The sequence below is a fragment of the Diorhabda sublineata genome, chromosome 10, assembly GCF_026230105.1.
Source record: "Diorhabda sublineata isolate icDioSubl1.1 chromosome 10, icDioSubl1.1, whole genome shotgun sequence".
Lineage (NCBI taxonomy): Eukaryota > Metazoa > Arthropoda > Insecta > Coleoptera > Chrysomelidae > Diorhabda > Diorhabda sublineata.
The window spans coordinates 2556923-2583188 of NC_079483.1; the positions used below are offsets into that span (position 1 = coordinate 2556923).

The 26266-nt window shown below is 31.5% G+C and overlaps 2 protein-coding genes across 3 annotated transcripts in view; one reads left to right on the top strand and one right to left on the bottom strand.

Moving 5' to 3' along the window:
* LOC130449583 (diacylglycerol kinase epsilon) overlaps positions 1–16382 on the bottom strand; it is a 108440-nt gene extending 92058 nt beyond the window's left edge. Inside the window, exons 1-2 of one of the 2 annotated variants that reach the window (XR_008910467.1) lie at positions 15994–16332; positions 15746–15914 (exon numbers count right to left, since the gene is read on the bottom strand). Coding sequence is in view for 1 of the 2 variants with exons in the window: in XM_056787512.1 (XP_056643490.1) it covers positions 15746–15914; positions 15994–16167 (343 nt within the window). In the remaining variant the exon portion in view is untranslated. Of the gene's footprint in view, positions 1–15745; positions 15915–15993 lie in introns of both variants that reach the window. The other variant, XM_056787512.1, reaches the window with a different exon arrangement.
* Positions 16383–18177: 1795 nt separating this feature from the next.
* LOC130449556 (protein kish-A) lies at positions 18178–24562 on the top strand. Its single transcript, XM_056787448.1, has 3 exons — positions 18178–18314; positions 18373–18482; positions 23994–24562. Exons 1-3 carry the CDS (start codon positions 18312–18314, stop codon positions 24097–24099), a joined length of 219 nt encoding a protein of 72 aa, XP_056643426.1. The 5' UTR covers positions 18178–18311; the 3' UTR covers positions 24100–24562.
* Positions 24563–26266: the final 1704 nt, after the last annotated feature.

The window sequence follows — 26266 nt, forward strand, 5'->3', positions numbered from 1 at the left end:
TCTTGGCTAATTGGTACAATCATGGTTTCGTCGAAACAAACTTCATATGTTTTCTAAAGTGCAGCAACTCTTCTCTGCAGCTCCATTGCTTTTATGTTTTTGCTGTAATCTGAGTATCCATCAAATACAACAGTAATCGATTTATAATGAGTTTGTAAATACTTAACGTATTTGTCTAATATAATTGAGAAAGTATCTTCTTTACACCATACGACTCGATGTAAGAGAAATCCACCATCAATAATAAACTTCACATTATTCTTATAGAGATGAAAGTCGATAGGTAACATATTATTAGTATATAGTGATGATTTTGTAGTTTTCCTCATCATACCATCATTGTGAAATAGCGCGGTTGGATACGGACTCAACTCATATTGAAGATATTCTTTAAGATTGCTCTCAAATTGCTTGCTGACTGTTATTCTTTGGAATAGTAATAGTGAATCAACCGAAACTTCACAATAATTAATTTTGACTGATTTTTTAACAATTGGAAGTGAATACCTTATCAGAGCGTTTCAATTTTATTTTGTGAAATATTCAATATTCAATTGCATTTTGATCATGTTTTCAAGTCCTATTATTCCATCAAAAAAGTCTTAAAAATTATATAATATGAAATCTATTGTACCATGATAATTAAATTCTTTAAAAGCAGGAATTTTTGCTTGATATCGAATTATTCTACTAATTAAAGGTTTAGTTTCTACATTTGAATGAAAAATACAGTGAGGATGATATTTTCCAACAATTGAAGGTCTTAATAAAGATTTATTACAACCGATATCAATTAATAGTTTTGATTTAGGGTTTTTGATTTCTATATAAGGTAACGGGCTGTTAGCAGCAATATTTATTCCAAATATTATACTTCATTATTATTCTTCTAATTCAAATAAATTTTTAAAATTAATACCATTTCTTCGTTTTTGTCATCATAATAATTATTATAAAATTGTTCAAACGTAAAATTCGGTTTCTCATTTCTTGATTGAAAATATTTAATAATATGATTAATATTAATGTTTCTGGTAGGTCTGCCTGTGAAATTTCTTGATATCATAGACATCGATTCCAGATTTGGCAACTTTTGCACAGATATTTGGTTTGACCTATTATAACATCGAACCTTAGGCTCATAGAATTGGCCATAGAGTTTCTCAAAATTTTCACATTCATCTACATGTTCAGTATTCGGTGACGTTTTTTCGCAATGATTGATTTGACATCGTTTATCTATCTCTTAAATATAATTTGTTACTTATCATTTGTATTGTTTGACTTTTCAAAAGTTTAGTCTGTTTACGGCCTAATCATTATTATTTTCTTCTAATTAAAATAAATTTTCAAAGTTATCTTTCATTTCTTCTTGATGTCGTAAACGTCGGTTCCGGTTTTGGCAAATTTTGCATAGGTATTTGGTTTGGCCGGAAAACGTTTATTCTAGAACATCTGTGCGTTAATCGGATAGTTTCGTCATTGATTGGTGGACTGGGAAAATTATTGTAATTATTATCATTATAATCAGTGTAATGATTATTTCGTGGGTAGTTAAAATGATTTTTATTATTATACTGATGATGATATGAATAATTATTTAATGACATTATTATTATGCGAAAGACTTATGCACTACTCAGCTTAGAACCGGTATTATTTACCTATCCCGGATACAAAGTATCAAAAGGATTAGGCTCGATCCACATAATGAACTTGCGCACTGTGTAGCAAGTATTCAGTATTACAGGCTTCTGGATGTCGGCGAAGGTGTTTTTTGGTAATCTCAGTTTGGCGATGCTATTGTGCATGGTCTTAGGCACGACGCCAGTTGCTGACATAATAACTGGGACTATTTCCACATTTTCGCTGTGCCACATCTGTTTAATCTCAATTGCGAGATCCGCGTATTTGGCCAGTCTCTTGGTGTTTGTTGAGAACGTTGTGAGTGTTCGGTATAGCTACATCGACAAGAAGGACTGAATTGACTCTTCTATTAACCACCACAATGTCAGGTCTGTTATTCGTCACCTGTCTATCGGTGATAATGGACCTATCGTAGTAGAGTCTAAAATTGTCATTTTCGAGCACCTTCTGCGGCTGGTACTTGTAATACGGTGTATACGTATTGAGAAGACCGAACTTGTTGGCCAGTTTCTGGTGGATGATGTTGCACACTTGGTTATGCCGGTGTAGATGTTTGTTGGCACTTTCTGCATTTGTCAAATTGAGTGTTCGGATCCTTAATAATATTTTTCTTGTAGTTATTAGTGTTAATAACTTGATCCTGGATAGTCATCATGAGAACTTCGGTCTCTGGAAAGAGAGTTGAGGGGTGAATAACCCTTATCCGCTTTGGATATAATCCGGTGCAGAGTTGAGATTTCCGATTTAGTATGAAATAATTCACGTAGTTTCATTAGCTGTCGAGAGTGCAGGTTAATAAGGTCAATCAAGCCTCTTCCACCCTCCTTTCGGGGTAATGTTGTTCTAATAGTGGATGACTCTGAATACCCTCTAGCTCTGTTTTCGTCCACTTCAGGATTCCAAAAGAGTACGTTAAAACAGGTATGGCATAGGCGTTGATTGCCTGGACTAAGTTGCCTGCATTTAATTCGGATTGCATAAGTGACTTCACTTTTTTGGTGTATTGATCCTGGATTCTAGCTTTTGCCTGCTTGTGGTCCAGCAGCTTAGCCTGTTGAAATCCTAGATATTTGTAGGTTTCTCCGTTTTTCATTGCCTGTACGATACCTCCGTTGGGAAGTTGGGCATCTCCGTTCATGATAATACCTTTCTCGATATGTAGAGTCTGGCACTTAGACAGTCCAAACTGCATATGTATATCGGTGAAGAATCGATGTGTTTTATCGAGAACATGATTGATTTGATGCTTCTTATTATTATTATTATTATTATTATTATTATTATTATTATTATTATTATTGACTTCTATGTGGAAATTCTAATCAGTAGCGTACAATATGTCGTTAACATCGGATGTACTTATATTTTTGACTTTTTCGAAAGGTATGAGAGATTCCAAATCTTCATTAATTGCTTTTCAAGAAAAATATAATTTATCAGTTGATGGAATATTAAATGATGAAACGCAAGATTTAATGTCAAAACCTCGTTGTTCCCAAAATGAAAATAACTATAGAATTTATTCTAAATGAAAGAAAACGACTTTATACTGGTATTTTCTAGTTAATTTTGAAAATCTAGCAAAGAATGTGGGAAGAAAATTCAAATTTACACTTGTATCAGAGTAAAGATCTTAGACGTTTCAAACCGGACATTGCTATATTGTTTGGCAGGTAGATAAGTACTTAAGTTTAAAGCAGACTGCAGAGGTTGATGGGCGTGTCCAGCACCGTCTAATAGACCTGGAATTATACTTGCTCATGGTTATTTTAATACAGCTGATAGTCAGTGTATCGATAAAACATGGGGTTAAAGCGAACTAAGTTCTTCAAAAGATGATTCACATAGTTTATTGATGGTTCCAGCTCATGAAATCAGCATACTCTGGGATTGAGGCATACTGATACTGAGGCAATTATTTATCCTTGGTACCAAGACAGCATTTAACCGTTTCATGAAGATGATATTATAGGAATGGAAGCTCTATAATTTCCTATACCCATTTTCGTCTATACGTAGGACACAATGAATTTTTGTGGAAATTTTGATCTGAAGAATATGAGCATACCTTCAAATCCTGAATACCTTAGTCTTCCAAAAGAACTCACATCAACTCCGATTGCTCATATCTTTCAGAACTCCGCAAAAAATTGGTAACCTTTGACAAGCAATCGCATCGAATATACACTGCTTCCTTATTTGAATATTGTTGACGATTTTTCGTTAAATTTATCTGTTTATAATTTTATTAATACAATATTTCAAATAAATAGGGGTAGGACTTTCCTATTTTACAATTACCCTGTATATTATTTCTTGATAAAAATTAATATTATTTTATTTTATGTATTCACCTTGTATTCTGTGTGACATGAAATAATAATTGCTTCTCCTTCAACAAGCTTACTTTAGTTTTGTGGTATTTGTGAACCCTGAATACTGAATAATTGTGATGTAAACGTTGAAGAAATTGCACATGCACTTGTATGACATTTTAGCGAAATTATTATTGGTCTGCACGTGCTCATAACTAGAAATATACATAACATTGTATAAGATTAGGTAATCGATTTGGCGGAAATCATCACGTTCCTTTATAATAATAGTCAATATTGAAACACACTTATTTGTTTTTTGCATAACCCCCTACCTTAAAAAAACTTCTTCGCTTCTTCTAAACCCCCTACAGATACCTTCTACACGTAAAAACATACACACTTATTTACTTTTTGTGTCAGAGAAAATATGTACATATTATCACTACTTTCATTCGACATTATAAATCTTTCAATAGTGTCAACACATACAATGTCAAATGACTGTTGGGGAGTACGTGATAACGAGAGACTCATTTTAATCATTTTAAGATTGGAAATAAGTGGTTTCACAAAGAGATTTATTAAACCTATGACAGTTAACTAACCTATATAAAATACTTATCATATTTTTGAACAGTATTGAGAGGTACCAGAGCAAATTTTACTTGTTTTTCATTTGTGACGGGAAGTATATTGGATAGACTAAGAGATCCGTTATTGTCCGGTTTAAAGAGCACAAAGCTCATTTAAAATATCTGACCGAAAAAGGATTAAACATGTATCCAATAATAAATTGTTGAATGTATTTCAAAGTATTGAAATTGCTAAATGTAAGAAAACAAATGGACAAAAGACAAAGGGCTAATTCCTTACAGCCCACTCTATAGTTTAGTAGTATAAATGTGAAGATTCCCGCCAAAGAGGTTTTCAAAGAAATAAATGAAATGTACCCATAATCCCTTTATCAGAAATAATATTGAATGAATGCTAATATAATACTTTCGAGTCTCTTATTCACAGAACTGGCAGAAAATGTGAACAGCACGCAGTCTTAAGAACGTGGAATTTAATTGGTAAATTGAATAACTTTATATATAATACATATATAGACATGTCTTTATATCAAATATATCTTTTCAAATTAAAATAAAGTAGGTATACAGCATACAATTATACTTCACATTTTGATTCCAACGTGACGTCACATTGTGCGAAGAGATAGAGCGTACCTGCGCATAGGCATACATATGTGTATCATGCATACTTTTCCTGCTGGAATTAATTTTCGCAGAAAAAGGTTTGTTGGTAGAAAAATTCAGTATAAAACAGGTAAGTCAACTTATTAGGTTTTTTTTATTTACATTCACTCTCTGAAGACGATAACTTGGTTATCGAGACGCGAAATAAATCACCGAAGGTGGAAAATCAATTTTTAAAAAACTTTATTTATTACTTTACACTTAAAAAACTCCCGACAATAAAATTTACGTTTTCTTATATGACAACTAACTGACTGACTAATTAACATGTCTGTTTTATTTATACATAATGTGTACGTTATGATAAGCGAAATTTTATAGTGTCGTCAGCTTCTTCTATATGGGGTTCTTGGAAATGAGTGCCATAACTCCTCCCTCCTGAAGTTTCAGCTTCCATGGGGTGCAGCTAAGGAAGGTGAACATCTTCGGGTTGATTTTCTTGGATTGGTTTTTTGCGTCGAATTATTTTAAGGGCCCAGTATAAACATAGAAAGATTAGGAGACAATAAATTATTATCGTCCAAGTGCTTGGAATATAGGAAGGTGTATAGTTCTTAAAATTTGGAGTATTTCTGAAAATTCTTTCTCGGAGAGTGTTGAGGTCATCTAGGTCTATTTTTGGAAGGCTAAAATTAGGAATCTTGTTAATGACATTTTCATGATTGGGTATGTACAATCTTGGGATAAAAATGGGTTGGCTTTCAGCTTCTATCGGACCATTATTTATTATAACTTCGGAATTTATGGTAATTTGACAGGATGCTGGGATAGTGGCTAGGTAGGTACCAATGTAGTTGAGGATTTCTTCTTGTTGGTGACAGCTTAATCGGATGTTTGTGTTCTTGGGAAGGACGACGATCCACTGGTTTGATTCTTCGAGTCTTTTTGATAATATTTGAGAGTTACTTAGGAGCATCTGACGGCAGGTGGAAGTGGTCTTGAGGTTTAGAAGTTGAACTTCACATGGACTGTTGGAGTCAACTCGATGTAAGTTCATCTCTTGACACATATATTCTTGTCTAGCTAATTTTACGCATGGTTCGTCCAAAAGTTTGTAGTACAATTCATTTTTTAATAGAAATTTATTTTGAGGAATGATAACCTTCAACTGACTCTCACTCTGAATTGGTATGGGATACAAATGATAAAGTTCGAAATCAAAAGCATAGGCTACAGGTACATGTAAAATGTATGTGATTTTGTTGTTTCTTATGTAATAGGAGACTTATTAAATTTTCAAAAATTGGAATATTGTTTATCTTTAGTTTTATAGGCACTCGATCTTTATTGACATTACCGTATAGTTTTTCCAAAAGTTTGAACAATTCACTAGGTTTTATTATACTTGGGTGCATGATCCCAACTTTTGCAACTGATACTGAATTTTCTATATCTTGTAATATTGAATTTAATATTTCGTACAAATTCAAGATTTGGAAGATTACGTCTCTTATGAAGGCAGTTGTCTCAAAGCTAGATTGATTCCCTATATATGAATCAATTGATTCCAATTTGCGATGTAATATAAATTGATTTTGGTTTATTTGTTGAATACTTTTATTAAAATTGTCTATTAGAGATATTGCTACGGAATTTTGAGTTTTAATTTTATCACTTAATTGATTTTGGTTTTGTTGAAGTTGTCTAATAAGGGTGTCGTAACGTTCTCCGTCATTAGAGTCTAAGTTTCCACTAATAGTTTTGAAAATTGAACCGAGTCAATTGATTAACCCTCGTTTGATTCTGTTTTCGTGAGGTAGTAATTCTGCTAATTTTGTTTCTATTTTTCTTTCCGCAAATTTTAAGAAATGTTTGTGACTAGTTATTTCATTTTGACAAATTTTGTTTTTGATTGCAGTATCAAGAATTAGTATTTGCTTATTTTTTAAATTTTGAAATTGTGTGACTATGGGATTTATATCATAATAATAAAATATTGTTACTTTTACGGTGCCAAGTTTCACGGGTAGTAGACCAGAGTTATCTTGGAGGTTTCTAAGTGTAATTATTTCTTTGAATCCGAGGATTCCGGGTAACCTGAAATGATAATTACGTGTCAAATGAATATATTCTTTTTAAAGGCCGTTTTATGTTACTCATATGAATTTTTCCGTGTTTTGCCGTCGAGACTACTTTGCGTTTGGTATTTACTGATTTGATACTAACCGGTTTATGAAATTTGTTTGCGTTTTTCTGTCTCTTTTTCTTTTTTATAAAAATCTTTTGGTTTGCTACAAATATTTCAGGACCTTCTCGATTTTTATTTATTATTTCTAATCGATTGTCTTTTTGATTAGATAAATCAGCATTGATTTTGGCATACAATAATTTGGAACGTTCTTTATGTTTATTAACATAGTCATTGATTAGAAGTTTATCGATCTCGATATCGAATGGATCATTGTCAGTAATATGTCCGTTAATTACATCCATTGGTTTCAATTTAGTAGCCGAATGTAATGTATTATTATATGCTAGTATAGCATTTGTCATTTTAGTTTCTATAGATGTGTTGGAAAATCCTTCTGAATTTAACAGTCTTAAATGCTCTATTATCGTTGAATGAAATCGTTCTATAATTCCGTTCGATTGAGGGTGATCAGGGGAACAAAAATGAATTTTGATTTTATGTAATCCTAGTAATTCTGTAACTACCGTATTTTTGAATTCTGTGCCATTATCGCAAATAATTTGATTTGGTATACCGTGATGGGAAAAGTGTTTTATCAATTTGTTCGCTATTTCTGTGCCAGAAAGTGTATTTAACTGGTATGCTTGGGCATATTTAGAAAAACTATCAACTATCGTTAAAAATTTTGAGTTTTCAAAAGTGAAGGAATCTATGTGGATGATTTCGAATGGTTTATTCGCAGTCGGTGTCAAATTCATTTTTAAATTTACAGGATGCCTATCATATTTGCACTGTTGGCATATTTCACACTCGTTAATAAATGTTTGAATAGATTTTTTCATTTCCGGCCAATAATACCTTTCTTTGATTCTTTGAAGGGTTTAATTAATTCCGCGGTGGTTTGATTTACTTTCATGATAATTTTTTATTATTTCTTTGATATCGTCCTTGTTTGTGACATCTAGCAATTTTATGGTACATCCTTTTAGTTTTATAGATGATGACTTGAAATATTTTTGTAAGCAAACTGAAAATGGTTCGTAAAGGCTAGGATCTTCGAAGTATAGATGATATTGAACATTTGGAATTATATATTCTTTAATAAGATTGATTACATCATTTTCAAAATTATTTTTAGATAGCTGAACTAGGAACCGTTGTTTATTGCCGAATAAAACGATTCTTTTTATTTTTGCGGGTGAATGTAAAACTGATTTAAGGAATATTTGATTTTTGCCATAATTAACAGCACATTCAATCGACGGTATGCCTATAATTGGATTTTCATCATAATTCGAATGTATTGTATCTCCGCTATCAGTTACATCTTTATTTTGTTGGTCACTAGAGTTTTCCTGAATGTCGTCTTCTGCAATTGTTTCTTCAATGTTGACTATCATTGAGAAATCGTCATTGTCTTGTAAGGTATTGTCGATCGTGGTGTCGTTTATTTGTTTATTGGTAATTGGTGAAGGGGTATTTAAGGTTTGATTCGTTTGTTTTGACGTACTAGGGTTATTGTAATAATTTGAAGTTTCGCCTAAAATTTCATCGACATTTTTCCAAAATGTCTTATCGTTCCAAAATGAATTGGTATCTTTGGTATGGAGTTCTGTTCGCGATAAACCATCTACATTATTTGATTTTCCTTTTCTATAGAAAATTTTATAGTCAAATTCTTCTAATTTAATTCTCCAACGAAGTAATTTGGAATTTGGTTCTTTTAAAGAGTTTAACCACACGAGAGGTTTATGATCTGTTATTATATTGAACTGGCGGCCATATAAATATGGACGAAAGTATTTTATTGCCCAAACAATAGCAAGTAGCTCCTTCTCAATTGTAGAGTACTTTTGCTCTGAGTCATTGAGTGTTCTTGAAGCATATGCTATAGGGAGATCTTGTCCGATAGGACCTTGTGAAAAGATAGCACCTAGTGCTACATTAGAAGCATCGGTAGTAAGATTAAATGTTTTATTGAAGTCTGGGTATTGTAATATTGGTTCGTTAGTCAATAGAGTTTTACAATTCTCAAAACATGTCAAGTATTCGTTGTTAAGTTCAATTTTTGCACCTTTTTTTAAACATTTCGTGAAAGGTTTGGTTAGTCGTGCAAAGTCTTTTATAAAACGTCTGTAGTATCCAAGTAATCCTAAGAATCCTTTGAGTTGCTTGGGTGTTTTAGGAATTGGATAGTCAAGTATTGCTTGAATTTTTTCAGGGTTTGGCTTAACTCCAACTGGCGTAACCACGTGGCCTAGATAAGCGACTTCTTTCCTTAGGAACTCCGATTTATCCAGCTGAACTTTAAAGTTTGCTTCTCTGAGTCTTTGGAAAACCGTTTTTAAGCGTTCTAAATGTTCTTGTAAGGAGATTGAATACACAATAATGTCGTCTAGGTATACAAGGCACATCTCGTTTTGTATACCTCTTAATATATTATCGGCAACACGTTGGAACGTTGCTGGTGCATTTTTCAATCCGAAAGGCATGCGCAGAAACTCCCAATGGCTATTTTCGGTGTTGAATGCTGTTTTTTCAATGTCCTTTTCTTCCATCTCTATTTGATGGAACCCACTAGCTAGGTCAATTGTAGAAAAGTATTGACAATTTCCTAATTTACTAAGTAGTTCTGTAATATTTGGTAGTGGGTATCGATCCTCTATAGTCTTCTCGTTTAATTTTCTATAGTCGATGACTACCCTCCATTTTTGTTGATTACTGGCATCTAATTTTTTGCTTACGACCCATATAGGGGAAGACCAGGGTGAATTTGAAGGCCTTATAATATTAGAATTTAGCATCTTTTGAATTTGATTAGCAACTTCTTGCTTATGTATGAAAGGGTACTGATAAGTTTTTGAATATATAGGTATTTCGTCTGTTGTTCGTATGTTATGTTTAATTTTATTTGTAAACGATAGTGGTTCGCCCTCTTTATAAAATATATCGCTATATTCTTGACAAAGTTTTAGTATTTTTTCCTTTTCTTCTTTGTTCATGTGATCCGTTCTAATTTTGTTAAGGTCTAATGGTGTATTGTGTGAGTCAATATTATTTAGGTCAACGTTTTGTAATTCGTTTTCGTCAAAGCTTTCTACTTGAAATGGTTCTGAAAAATCTAATGATACGGTACTGTCGGATTTATTTAATATTGTTGTTAGAGCATATCCATTTCTTGCAGTAGTAAGACATTGTGGAATTTCACAGTTATAAAAATTTTGATAAGGTACAATAATATCTCCATGAGTGACACTTGTTTTTATTCTAACAACTTGTTGTGTTCTAGGGGATACAGTTACAAGATTAAGGTCAACGTTAACTTCGTGATAATGTAGTTTTATTTTACTAGGAGTGATAAGAAGTCCTTTTTGGAAATTTAATTTTGCTTGTAATATCTTTAAATTGTCTAATTCTATAAGTCCATCAAAAACATTATGAAATTTGAAAAGATAAAATTTTAATTTTGTTGGACTCGGGAGTTTAAATATGTTTGAGGCCGGAATGTCGGCTCGATATTTATGGGCAGACTTTTGGAATACTGTTGTTACTACGAAAGGGTCATTTTTAATTTCGCTAGAATAGTATTTAAAAGCCAAGTCGGGATTTATAAATGATCGACTTGATCCGGTATCTACGAGAAATTTTAGATTATATTCAGGTAAAATGATATAAGGTAATTCACTTGATTTGACGTTATTAAAAGGTATTATGATAGGATTGTTATTTATAGGCGAATTTTCCGAGGCACTTAACGAAAATTTTCGTTTCTATCTACTCTATCGTCATTATTAGAATTAGAATTATTTAAGTAAAGTTGATATAATACATAATTATTATTCAAATATTCCCAATTTTCGGTATCATAGTTTTCTTGAATATCGACGTTATATAATTCTTCAGAAGTATAGTTCGGCCTTTTAGATTGTCTAAAATTATTTGTAGATGGCGGCGGCCTTTTATATATTGGTTCATTTTGAGTATTTGAAGCGGTAGCTCGCGTGCTAATGGACATAGGTGTTGGCTTAGGAAAGTTTGCGTTCGGATTTGGCCTGAAGACGTTTACATTTTGATTGGGCCTGTTGAAAACTTGCGACGCTCTAGGAAAATTTTGATATGTAGTTCTTGGATTTATTGGGATTGGTTGTGAAGGAAAGTTCTGCTGTCTTGTGAACAAATTATTCGGAGTTTGAGAATTGAATGTTTGTGAACTGGAACTGAGCGAATTAAAATTTCGATTCTGATTTTGAATAGGTGATTGATAATTAGGTTTGAAATCATATACTGGTCTCGAGTTATTTTTAAAAGGTTGTATTCTATGATTATTTCTCGATGGATTTTGTAAATAGTGCATGTTTTCCTCTTGTAAAACGAATTGCATTGCTTCGCTTAACGAGGTTGGTTTCATACAACGTATTGTAGTCCCGATAGGTTCTTTTAGTCCAGAAAGAAAAGTTTTCAAGGTTAAATTTTGGTATAATTGTCGTTTTAAATGTTTACCTTCTTCTGTAGATTCGTGTAAGTTTACATAACTGCAAAGTAAGTTCAAAATGTGTAAGCACTTATCGTAAAATGATTGTGGGCTTTCATTAGAACTTTGTCTTAACATTACAAGATCCCTATTGAGACATACTTCATCTCGCTGATCCGAGAAATTTCTCATCGAGACATCTTTCAATTCGTTCCAAGTATTACATGTTTGGATATTAATTACTGTCTTAGCTTTACCCTTTATTTTTGCTATTATCGAATTCAACAAATAAACATTTTGGAAATTATTAGGATTAGTTCTATCAATGAAATTGCTTATGAGTGATTCGCTAACAGAAATAAATCTATTCAAGTCATTTGGATTTCCGTCAAAATCAGGAATACAATTTGAATATTCCCATTTGAAAGATTGTACCGCCATATCTATTTGATTATTTACTGTACTACTTGAATTTGTCGGGTTAGTCAGTAGTGGTTTCTAATAATAAATTATTCAATGCTCGAGTTAGTTCGTTAATAGTTACTTCAGAATTCATAAATTGTACTTACAGAACATAAAGGATGATTTTAAACATGCCTTATTAGCTATGAGAACTCACGACAGGATTCCCGCAGATTTTGGGCAATATGGGTCCCAGATCTCGTTGAATAGTTGGTAGCGGCTTGAACAGATCCTCAGTGGATGGAAGAGACCAAAGATATGGTAACTCACTGCACAAATGTCCTCTACAATAATTCAGCAATTGTAGCTAAGTGTTCGATTTATTTCGGTAAATCGTTAAAACGAAATCGCACATACGATATGTTCGACCCGAAAAATCTTACTGACTGCGCCAAATAAATCACCGAAGGTGGAAAATCAATTTTTAAAAAACTTTATTTATTACTTTACACTTAAAAAACTCCCGACAATAAAATTTACGTTTTCTTATATGACAACTAACTGACTGACTAATTAACATGTCTCTTTTATTTATACATAATGTGTACGTTATGATAAGCGAAATTTTATAGTGTCGTCAGCTTCTTCTATATGGGGTTCTTGGAAATGAGTGCCATAACTCGCGCGTCAGACAGTGAATTATGAGAGTTGGTTGTAGTGGTAGTGTTTATTTTAAAATAAATAGATAATGAGGGAGAGGAGTTTGAATACTTGAAACAATTGGCTGAAGATGTGTGACAGATTTGTACAGTTTTGACAGATCATATATTTCAGGGAGTATGGCATTATGAATTTTCAATTTCTTCGCATCTGATGGCGAAATAAAATGCTGTTTAAATTGTTTGTAAGCTGTCTTATCATTCAATAATCCTATCAATTTATTATTATAATCTTCTGATTTCATAATAACAGTTTTATTAGATTTACCTGCTTTAAAAATGTTGAGATCTTTTTTTTTGTTTGATAAATTCTTTGGTTTTAGTTTAGTATCGTTTTGGAATTAATTTTTAAAATTAGTGATAATATTACAAGTATTAGATTTTATTTTTAGTTTAGTTATTTAGATGATTGGTACTGTATTCAATATATATTTGTCACAGATAATTCTTCGTGTACTACAAATAATTTGTACAAAAGTGGGAGCTTCATTAACTTCATTTCGTATTTCATTGGTGAAATCATCAGTCAATAGGTTGTTATTTCAATATTAGATTATAATTTTTTTTAATATTTATTTTTTAACATTTTTCAAATTTTTGTAAAATATTATTCTATTATATTATAAAAACGAATAATTTGCACTATTATAACACCAAATATATATTTTCTTTCCACAAACCCAATAACCACTTCAGAAAACTGGATGTGTGTGATCATATGATCTCAACATTTATCACAGTAGCCTTTTTGCAACTTAATCAAATAGATTTTGTATATGAGGCTGTGTATTACGTATTTCAGTAGGTTCACCATTTTTATTTTTCACATATTTCGGGTGAGTTTTAACATTTTAAGGATACTTTATCTCTATACTGCTATCTTCACAAATTGCATCCTGCGACCCTGCCCTTGCTTATTAGAATACTCACAGTTTTCAGACATAAAATTCTTCAATGCTTCATGACTGCTGTTGTACTATACTATCTCCGATTAGCAATAAAATGAGGAGTCACGTCGTTTTTCTTACAACAGCTAATTTCAGATGCTCAACATGCTCTAAATCTGCCATAACACACTTCAAACCAAAGGCTATTTCATATTTAACAATATTTTTGTCAGAGATGACTAACCACTCAGTATAACTTGTTCAATGCAACTAGTACATATGTAATAATATCCATATTTAAGTAACTCACAGTTATCTAGTTTTCTTCTCCTTCTAATATCTAAAAACTTATCTAAAAAGCTATTGTTTGGTAGTAAGCTAGATACATCACTATCATTTACTTTAAGCTAGTTCCCACTATTGATAATTTTGATTTCTGTCAATAGAAATGTGACAACAGTGCATGTTGGTTCTTCACTCCTCAGGTGGACACACAGGAGGAAAACATTAGTGTACTTGCATCCTTCTTGAGAAGCCCTGGCATTCCACAGAAGCAATAGCTTCATCTTCGTTCCCAATTACATCTCTCAAGTTAGCAGGACAACTATTCAGAAAATGACTTTTGACTGGACCAAAAATTGCCGCTCAATTGCCGTTTTTTATTTTAATTATTTTTTAAAAAAATAGCATGGTCCGCTAACTTGAGACTCAAGTTAGCGAGACACCCCCTGGAAAATGACTTCTCCGTGTACGACAATTAATTTGAAGTGGATAGATAATTGCCGCTTGATTTGCCGCTCACGAAAATATCATTCCCAAGGTCGGGGTATGATGAGGTCTGGGGCAAAACGGAAAATTTGCAATTCTCCATCTCAAGTTAGCGAGACACCCCCTGGTAAATGACTTCTCCGTGTACGACAATTAATTTGAAGTGGATAGATAATTGGCGCTTGATTTGCCGCTCCCAAAAATATCATTCCCAAGGTCGGGGTATGATGAGGTCTGGGGCAAAATGGGAAAATCGCGATTCTCCATTTCAAGTTAGCGAGACACACCCGGGAAAACATATTTTACATGCTTCCTTGTGTACTCTCTATACTTTCTTATCTGATAGATTTTATATCATTATTTGATCCCGAAATACAACACACTTCTATTGTATGTAAAAACCACCAATACAAGAATGGATGTTGCTGCCAAATGGAGAGCCCAAGAAATCCTTTAATTTATAATAAAATGGGACTTCAATTAATTGTTACCCTATATATTGCTTATACTTCAATACTTTTTGACCATTTACATCTTGGTTGCATCATGCAATAGGAGTTTTCATAACTTAAAGTAATTAAAAATTATCTTCCATCTACAATGTGTCAATAACGACTGGCTAATCTAGCCATGTTTTCAATAGAAAGAAAAATTTCAAAATAAATCGATTTCAAAGAAGTTATTGAGGAGTTCAGTAAATCGAAAGCACAAAAACACATAATAACACACTACAAAAAATACAAAAAACTATCTGATTTGTTGAATCTAATTTTTTTTTGTCGATTGATTCGTATTTTAGTTTCTTCACCCATATCCATTATGTATATATATATTATGTATATATGTTTATTTAGCCTAAATAATTCAAGTCGAATTTAAATTTCAGGTACCAGATTTGAATGAAATGAACATAAACACTTATACATAAAAATGTGAACTAAATCAACAGCTTGTAAAACTACATTTTTTAAAGCTGGGGGGCCTCATTCAACGTTGCCGCCCCGAGCTTCTGACGGGTTTAGTCCGCCACTGTGTAAGACCCACCAAAAATTTTAGGATAATTCAATTGTGGTAAATAATATTTCCAAAACTAATCTTTCATTTAACCATTGTAGAATTTAGAAAATCAAGTAAATAGTGTACCTTTAATCCAATGATGTAATTGATTTTGATCATTGCTAGATATTACTTTACACTTTAATCCAAAGTTAGCCTTTTTCACACAATCTGGATCAGCGCATACGCCACAACAATCACAGTATACTCCAGTTCCATTAAGTAACAAAGTTTCACATATAGAACAATACCATGTCTATAACAAAAAAAAAAAATTAGAAATTGAGTAATTACTGGGTTAAAGTTTAGCAAACTAGAACATAGTAGCAATTAACCTTTGCAGTAATTTTTACAGAACTCCAACTATGTCCCTGTAGGGTCCTACTAACAATAATTGGTCCATCTCCACTTAGTCTTTTGAATATATAAAAACTAATGATACACAATAACACCGCACAAAAGAAACTTGTGAATCCGTAAGGGAGAAATAATTCACCCATTACCCACATTTTAGATTTTATTCCTGCCTAGATTTCAATTCAAATATTGCTAACTTTTTACACAAAATGATTGAATACATAGTGATTGTATTTTACTTGTATATATTTGACCACAGAATTTATTATTTGTGAATCAACAAAACACTGCCATTTTTAACCAAACTCTTGTTTATGTTTTACACTACGCTATAGGAATGGATGATAGGAGAAGGGAGAAAATAATCAACAACGTTGCCAAGTCATAATATTCTATTCACATTCCAAACTGATTTATGTATCCTTGTTTTATAATAAGGCGTTAATATATATATTTTTCATTTTTATTACTGTTTATGCGTTAATACTTCTATATTTATTTAGTTAATGTTATATAAAAGATTCTAGATGTTTAATAATTGTTACTGAGCAGTTATCAACGATTTATCCATTCCCATGGATTTTGCTCTTTATATAGAAAGTTTAATACCAATAAGCTATTTTTATGTAGAAATTCCGACAAATATGAAAGCCACAAACTTCAGTAACTTATAAATTACACTACTCATATTAATTAATGATTAGAAGACAACCATACAAGGGGAATAATAATTTTTAAATTTCTAAAAACCATAGTCAAATGAAACAACCAATCAGTTGATCACATTTACTCATCAGTCTACCAGACCTTATAGACCCTTGCAGAGTAATGGTTAATATTATATAGAGTCGAACATAATTAACTTCATTTTTATTTCTACTGCCAAAAAAATACTACTAAATAATTTGTACGTCACAAAAAAACGAAGATATTATGTTATACCTGCTCTCAGAAAACGTATATTTCTGGCAGAAAATGAAAGCTTTAAATTGAATCAAGTAGTAAATGCTTATTCTAATTCATCAACAAATCTTCTATTTAAACTCTTCTTAAAATCGAGAAAGGATTATAAGGATTATAATTTTTTAGGGAGCTCGATACTTCTATGATTTCTCCATTTTACCTGAGTGTAAATTAGTTGATGATTAGAATCATTTATGATTTTTTTTAAATTGAATCATGATTTTCTACCGCACATGCTCATACGGTATGATCATTGTAGCAGCTGATCCACACTTGAAAAATAATTTTCAAGGTTTTTGGAGGGGTGCAAATAGAAAATTTGACATAATTAGATGGTGCAAATTTATATAAAGCTACATATATAAAAATAGGTTTTCCGAGAGCACTTTTTTTCTTTGCTTTTTTGGAGAAAGCAAATTATTTAATAGTATTTTTCTGATAGTACAAATGGAAACTAGCCTAACCATTTATATAAAATTAATCATTATTCTGCCAGGTTTTATTATGTCTACCAGAGAAGAGAGGATCTTATTATATGATTACGACCCGATTAGTTTCTCAACAACAGTGAACTTGATCCAAATCAGTTTCGGGTTAACTGGGATTCAGGACACAGGGATTCGTGTTAATTTGACTTAATTTGTAATATAATAGTGAAGTAAAATAATGTGAAACCTTTAACCAACAGCTCAATGAAGCAACTCATTTGAATACACAAAAAATATCAAAACAACATCAATGGGTGAAGGAGTTTTGAGAAGAAATTGCAAATAGACACAAAGAAAAAATGGTGGATATGAAAAGGGAGTTCAGTTTATCTTAAAAATGGGTTGAGAAGTCTTGACAAGTGATTTTAGTTTATGTACCCATATTTTATTGTCTTAGATGTATTGTGTTACATTTGATATTTGGAAATTTGTTGTTTCTTAAATTTTTAAGTATTCTATGTCAAGTGCTCATGGAATATTTTGTCTCAATTTTCATCCATTCTTATTCCCAAATTACTTTGTCAAAGTACTCTTGCATTATGCATACTTCCATGTGATCCTGAAATATAACATTTTAAAACATAAGTCAATACATTAATTTTCTAATACGATGCATACCACAAAGTTGCAAACAGCTTGCATTAGGACTCAATAATAGCCTTTTCTATTCATGTTTGATTCTGGATTCCTTGTCTGTTTACATACAAAGTGTTAGTTTAGGGATTCAAATCCAGAGGGCAGATAATTTTATTCAGTGGATGTACGAAAATGATGAGGTGACATAAACTACAGATGACAAAAGTTAGGTTAAACTTATAGATGATGTTATTTATGTTTACTTAAAAATGGTAAGACCGTGAAATGTTTTTTGTACCAATAATAAATATGAACCGTTTTTAATTCCAGTCTGCTATATTCAGTTTCCAAAGTTTATTAACAGTAACACTGTTGATATTATGTACATGTACTTACTTAAAAGGCGTATTTCCTAGTATTCTAGATAAAAACAGAACTGGGTGAGTAAATGTAATTTAATTTGATAATATTAACTTTATACATTATGAATTAAGAGCTAAATAATATTCCGAGTCTATAGATGTTGTATTGAAAAATGAAGATTCTCTATTAACACAGAAGTTAAACGTAAAATTCTCAACAATCATTGTGAATTAATTCAAAAGTCTAAAACAATAGAAAACTATCTAAAAGATAAACTTTTGATCGAATAAATCAACACAATGGGCATCAGATCTCTGAGTGAGCCACGACTAATCTAGATAGTATTACCTGCACTAACATAACATAATTAACTTCTAAATAAAGAAAAGTAATAATTATTCCTGTTTTGAGATGGATTAAATGTGAAGGATGATTTTGTAATACAAATTTGAAAAGTAACTTGACAGGTTCTAAGGTGTTTTATCATTAGAATAGTAAATATAATATTTATACTGATGCAATGACAATTTTACAATCTCCAGTAGCTTCATTTTCACTATATATATGTAAAGGGCCACTTATTAGAAGAAAGCTAATATTTTTGCTCTTTATTATTTTCTACAATAAACTTAAATAAAAAATAAAATGCTGGCTGGTTTCTGACAACTCAAAGACATCAACTCTGCTTTGACATCCTCAGGTAGTTCATTTACTTCTACCCATGTTTCCAATTTCTTGTGGGATTGAAGTTCTTTCTCAATAGATTCTCGGCATTCTGGCTCTTTAATAGCTTCTTGATAGATTTCTGGTTCCCCTGTTACTGAACTAAGGAAAGAATAAGCGATATATATGTCAGTTTTCTCTAATAGATCTTTTACAAGAATTCAAAATTTCACGTTTAATAACTTCATGATAGTGTCTATCTTTTTTTAATATATAAATATAAATAAATTTTTGTTACCATATGACAAATTGTTAATCCTATTTTGAGACTGCTTATTTTGCTATTTTCAACAAATATTTTCGCCTTGTTCTAGTAGTTGAACTGATTTTATGTTTTAAATTTTTTTTGTGGCAGTTAAAACCATATATTAGAGATTTAATTGTTTTTAAAAACAAATAAAGAAGATATACTCTTATTTTCTGAAAGCCTTGCCGCACAAAGAATGGTTATTAAAATACCTTACTGTGTATTATACAAACCAGTAGAGTCTGCTGTTATTAAATCAAACATTAAACATTATGCACTTCTACCTTATATCACTTGAAACAAATACTTCTTCTCTCACCATAGAAGCAATTTACTGTTCACCAAGACAGTCTAAATCAGGTATCATGATTACCTACAAACTCTTGGCTCAAACTTCGTAGTTGCAGGAGACTGGAAGGCCAAACATAACACATACTAATGTGAATTATTTATTCACTGAAGAGCTAATATATGTCAGCAAGATTCCGGATTTGGTAGACTTAGTTGTAATAAAAAGAACTGGTGAAATTCAGAGGGCAATAGAGTCAAACTTCAATTTAATATCAGATCATAGCTCAATAATAATAACTATAAGTATTAGGGTTGGTCAAAAACTCTTAACTTTAATAAGAAGATCCTCTGTATCGCACTTTTTTATTTTTTTCTCAGTCCAATTCATACCTCATCATTAACTGATTGTACAGAAAAATGTTACTGATTTTTGTAGGATATTTGATGCTCTACAAAAAAGGTATCTTACATTTTTTCTGTAAACCTCACCATTTGAATGATATTGAGGATTTAAATTTGATTATTTTAAATCAAATGTCATGATCATGATCAAAATTTTTAATGATACAAATAAATAACAGTAATTTGTAAGGTCAAAATTGAAGCATGTCATTGATGATTCCAAACTTGAAATTAAAAGTACACCTCAATATTTTAATCACCACTTCATTTTGTAGAATTTCAAACAGCTACACTGCAGGTTCAGATCAGTTTTCACATCAGTTTTATTGAATTATTCAAGTCAATAGTATAACATCACTCAATAAGTCACGTGACTGACACACTGCGCTGCCATTGTCAAATCCATGGTTAGAACTCCCAACTTTCAAAAGACTGTGTGATATTTTATGACATTTTGATTAGTCAGAAAAAAGTGACAGCCATTTAAGAGAAGCTTTTTTTGTTATTTTCAAAACAATGGTTTGAAAGCAATTTCGTGTGTTAATTTATCATTGCTTCTTGATGAGAAAAAAAATACTGCACAAGCTCAGTAATGGCTTCAAAACCGACACTGGAGAATTCCTGTCGCAAGTTATCGTTTACAGAGACTGAAGGTGAACTAAAACCTCTTGACTTGACTTATTTTATACTAAATTTTCCCACCAATGAACCTTCTTCCAACGTAACAACCTCTTTGGCGGGAATCTTCACATTCATTCCTTAACTACTAAACTATAGAGTGAGATGTAAGGAGTAGGCCCTTTGTCCCCATTTAAACTGTTCTTACATTTAACAATTTCAAGGCTTTATTATAACTGGCAGCGTGATCGGCAACACTCTATTTTTCGGTTCGTCCATATTTTAAATGAGCTATGTGCTCTTTAAACCGGCTACTAACGAATCTCTTAGTCTGCCCGACATACTTCCCGTCCCAACCATTACAGCTAATTTCACATATACCACTCTTTTCCAAATTTAGTATTTTATCCTTAGGATTACCCAACAACTTCTTTAATGTATGGTTGGATTTATAAACCAATTTAAAACCCACTCTGTTTATAATTCTTTCCAATTCTTTTGTATAAACCGGTTTGGAAAATTTTCTTTTTCTCTATATTGATTTTGGAAAATGATGGTTTCACAGAGATTTCTTAAACCTGTGACGGTCAATTAACTTATCTATAATTCTCATATCATAACCGTTGAATACCAGAAAAAAATTTTCTTTTTCTCTACATTGATTTTGGAAAAGGATGGTTTCACAGAGATTTCTTAAACCTGTGACGGTCAATTAACTTATCTATAATTCTCATATCATAACCGTTGAATACCAGAAAAAAATTTTCTTTTTCTCTACATTGATTTTGGAAAAGGATGGTTTCACAAAGATTTCTTAAACCTGTGACGGTCAATTAACCTATCTATAATTCTCATATCATAACCGTTGAATACAACTACATCAATATCATCAGTAAAGGTCCTTTTCTTATTGTATATCTTGATGTTTAGTGGAAAGTGAATTAAACGAAGTATCAGGAAATGGAGACTAGCCATCTTTTGTTTGTACGTAGCCGTGTTTTTCCTAAACACATCAAATTCTAACTGATTACTCTTCTTAATTACAATAAGTATCTAAAAATGGCCACTATCCATTATTTTCCATTTCGTAAGTGAACTTTATTGATGGACATTTTGGATTGAGTTTCATTTGTTTTTTTGCCTTTTTCGTATTCAATATAATGAAAACATCATAACTGTACGGATACCCTGAGAAAATACTGAAATTCTTGACTAACTTGCTCATGAATAGTTCAGCCATAAATGTTGTTGAATGTAAGAACAGTTTAAATACGGACAGAAGGTCTATGTCTTACAGCCCAATATACAGTTTAGTAGTTAAGGAACAAATGTGAGGATTCATGCTGAAGAGGTTTTCTGCTAGAAATATTTTTCGCGGGAAAAGGTTAAGTTAATAGTGTAATATTTTTTATGTTTATTTACTGTCTCTTAAGCTCTTAATTTATTTAAATACTTTACACAACACTAACTTATAATATAATTCACTTATCACTTTTACTTAACTTAACTTAAATTATTTATTTAAATTTTCCGACTACATTCTATTTCGGTCTGTCACTACGATTATTTCTTATAAACTGAACTAAACTGCGGTACATAAACTAATATATTCCAAAAGAATAGGGTACTTGAATACTTTTTTATACCTAACTACGTTAAGTATATAGTTCTTAACCACACTCTATTTTTTAATTTTTTTTAAACGGTGTATTAGTTAAAAAAAATAAATTTAAATATCTAAATGACGCGCCAAAACGCATTTGTTGTCATATGAATAAGTGTGACGTAAAAAAGTAAGTAAACAGACTTAAGTGAGGCTAGAAATAAATACAGGTTAAACAGAGTTGTTGGGATTCTTTAAAAAAACAGGCTGTGAGTATTCAATTTTGTAGAATACAAGATGACGTATCGTTGGTGCATTATACCAGAATGTACAACTAGTATAAAAACACCAAATAAAGTTTTCCTGCAAATCCCCCGAGAGAAAAAGCGCCAAAAACAATGATTTCAAGCCATACGAAGAGATTATGCAAGCGTCAAACCTGGCAGCCCAGTATATGTTTGTGAAAACCATTTCAATTTAAGTTTTATCTATTGGTATAAAAAAATGTTAACTTATTGTTATTTTTAACTGTAGCTTGAAACAGATTTGGAAAATCATATGTTGTAGAAACTAACCCAACGCAAAAAAAATTGAAAAAAACTGCTGTTCCAACCAAATTCGATTGCCAGAAAGACAGGGAGAAGGCATTTCGTGAAACACCTCGTTCGTTGCCATTAAAACGACCAACGACGAAAAAAAAACCTTCAAAGCTATCATCTTTATGACTACATTTTAATGAAGTTCAAGAAAACAAATGTGATAATAAGGTTACTATAAGAAGGTCTAATTAGTAGTACTTACCTATTTGCTTTTACTCCACGTATTTTAGCCGAAGTAAATAATCGATTATTAGCAAACTATGTAGCAACCATGCATGCATCTACCTTAGGTAGATTGTCCGATCTTGCTTCGATAAATCTTATTTCGGCCATCATTTCAATTGAAATAGTCTTTGAAATCGTTACAAAAACACAAATCGCACTAAACAACCAATGGCGTTTGAAAGGCGACACGCGGCGACCACGTTTCAGTATTTACTTACTTTAAACGTCACAACCGCTGTAACCAATAGAGACATGTTTTCTGTCACGTGTTACTATTCAAATTATCATCAATATATATTTACGATTTATAATATTTTAAGTTATAATATACAATTCAACCTAAATTCATAAATAAGAAATGATATAAAAATTTTTAAATATGTTAAATACCCATATTACCGATCACTGCAAGGACCCAATTCTCAAAAGATCTAGAAAAGAAAGAAAACAAATAAATAAATAGACCTTCCTAGAAATTTTTCAAAAGAAACAATGTAAATAAACCGCCAGCTATAATAAAAAATTATATAAAAAGCAAACATCAAAGGCGGCGCTTTTGCAGAATTTTAGAATTCCTGATATTTCATTAGTAGGTACATCAAAGGTTGCCGCCTTCGCCGAATTTTAGAATAACAATATCCGGACAGGGTCGGCTTGAGGACCCATTTCGCGAACTTGTTCATCACTATAGGATTTAGTTTTCTTTCAGTCTCTGGTAGTTTAAAAAGAGTGTTCAGTATGAATATCACCAACGATTCCAAAAATTCCAACTTAGCTCGTAATTCTTATTAAAGTAAAATTTTTTATACAAATATGGAGTTTTCCTATGTTTATAGTTCTATATATTCAAATTTTAATATATAAATAATATAATTTTTAGTATTATGAAGACGTTTTGGAAATGTGCGAGAATAGGTGAAAGAAAATCACCTTGGATATCAGGATTATGTATAATAATGGCAGTTTCAATATTATTTTTTAATTAAAGTTGTTAATAAATTACAGCATTTATAAAAATCTTTGTAATATTAATCTATATAATAATGAGTTATTTTGTAATGTATTTCATTTTTGTTACTCTATATCTTTTCCAACGGTATTTTCAGAAGAAAAATCGAAAAAAGTCTTTATAATCTTAGTCTGGACACCAGTTATTTAAGCCCCTTTTACTCTACAAAAAAATCTCTAGTCTTGAAAGAATATCTTTAAACTGAAACAAACCACTCATTATTTAATTAAGATTGAGTTGTTTATTGAATCGACATAATAAAGGTTTATATACGAGGACGTATTGATATCTAGTTAGCCTAGACCAGTTCCATGCAAAGTTACCATAGCAACGAACAATAACTTTATTAAATTAAAAGTGTCAGTGTAAAGTATGTATATAATAAATGTATCCAATTAAGAGGAAAATATGTTGAGTAATAAAATATTTTGACATTGAAAGTTTCTTTGGTTTTATAGTAGGCTAAGAATTTTTCAATATATCCTCGTAGTGTGTACTGTGTAGCTGGCGGAGAACAGTTATCCAAATCGGACCTAGCGTTTACACACCTCCAACCTATTCGATAATTCAATATGGTTTATCAGAACAAGAAGTGTGTAATGTATCTTCGGGCTAACCAATGATAGTTGACCATATTTGTATTGAAGCATTAAAACTACTTTATAAAAAATTATGCTAGAAAATAATTTATAAAACTTGGTTTCAATAATCCGATTACCGTACTCGATAAATGCCAAACTATTAAAAACCTCGTATTTAACAACCGCTCTAAATACCAAAATCGTATTGTACACAAAAGCTATGAATAATTATATTTATGGTCGTTAGAGTCACATCAATATGAAAGTAAGTAATTTGATACGTTAATGGAACGTCAAGTGTCTAAGGGACACTTGGAATCACTTAACTATGACGTTGGTTCCCATTAGGTCAGTATACAATAAATCTTAACGAATACAAGTTAAGTAGGTATCTTTATGATTCTTCACAGTCACATTAATCTGAGACGATACGTTAATAGAGGATAAAATAAGGGACACAATCGGATTTGAACAGTATATTTTTTTATATTCGGAAGCGTGTTGTTCAGGAGGCTATGGGGGACCTGGAGATGAGAGTTAAGGTTAATGGAGTGTAGATTAACAATATCAGATCATACATATACATACACATATACAAGATTTCTAAATGTGACATATCCACATAATGGCAGAATCCTCAAAATGCCGTGAAACTCTAGGTCAATAAATGAAGAGATACTAAGACGTATTAACAAACAACTAGAACTTTTCGAAATCATTAAAAAGTGGTAAATGGCATACTTACGGAATATAATTGGAAATATCAATCTCTGCAAATGTTAACCTTCCGGAGGCGCGCCGTTGTAATGAGTGCTATAGGTGTTTTGTTTCGGTTTTCCCTTATACCTGAAGGATTAACATTATTCCACCCCTACCACAATCTTTACACAATAGAAAAAAAACAGCAGTGGTTTAGACATAAACAACCAAAGTGAAAATATTGAAGATTAAGTTATGCGTTAATATTTTTATGTTGTTCAAATAAAACTTGTTTTCAATTTTTGTGATTCTAATACTTATTAATATTATCCTCTATAATTATCATCTAATAGTTTATATAAATAATAAAATATCATTCTATGGATTAAAGGAAGAAGAAATAAAACTACAGTAAAACAAGCACTAGGAGTTAATTTCTGGGTATAATTCAGTTAATTCATTGTTAAAAACTCAGGTTAGAGTAAATAAACTATTTTAACAAAATTAAATGTAAAAATGAACATTCACTTGAAGGTTTTAAATAAAATAAACTTGTGTTGTACTCAGTACAACGCGCGCCTGCTGGGGTCGTAATAAACAGAGACGCGCCCGCCGAAAGGTTAATTGGGGGAAAGATTGAAAGCCGGAGGGGTCGGAGCAAGCATCCATTTATAGGTTGTATTAGAAGAAGAAGATAAAGATAATGTTCGGCATATTGATATAGAATATTGTACTTGTAATATTTCTTGCTAGTGTTGCTACAGAATTAGTATACAACTGTTAAATTCCGATTGTGACAAAGCTCTTGAGAAATTTACTTTGTTCATTAACAATATTTGTAAATATAACCTAGTTTTTAAATAT

Excerpts from the sequence above, each read along its gene's own strand:
- LOC130449556 (XM_056787448.1), top strand. Across the intron at positions 18,483-23,993 it reads CTAGATAAAAACAGAACTGG|TATTATGAAGACGTTTTGGA; the intron begins GTGAGTAAATGT and ends TATAATTTTTAG.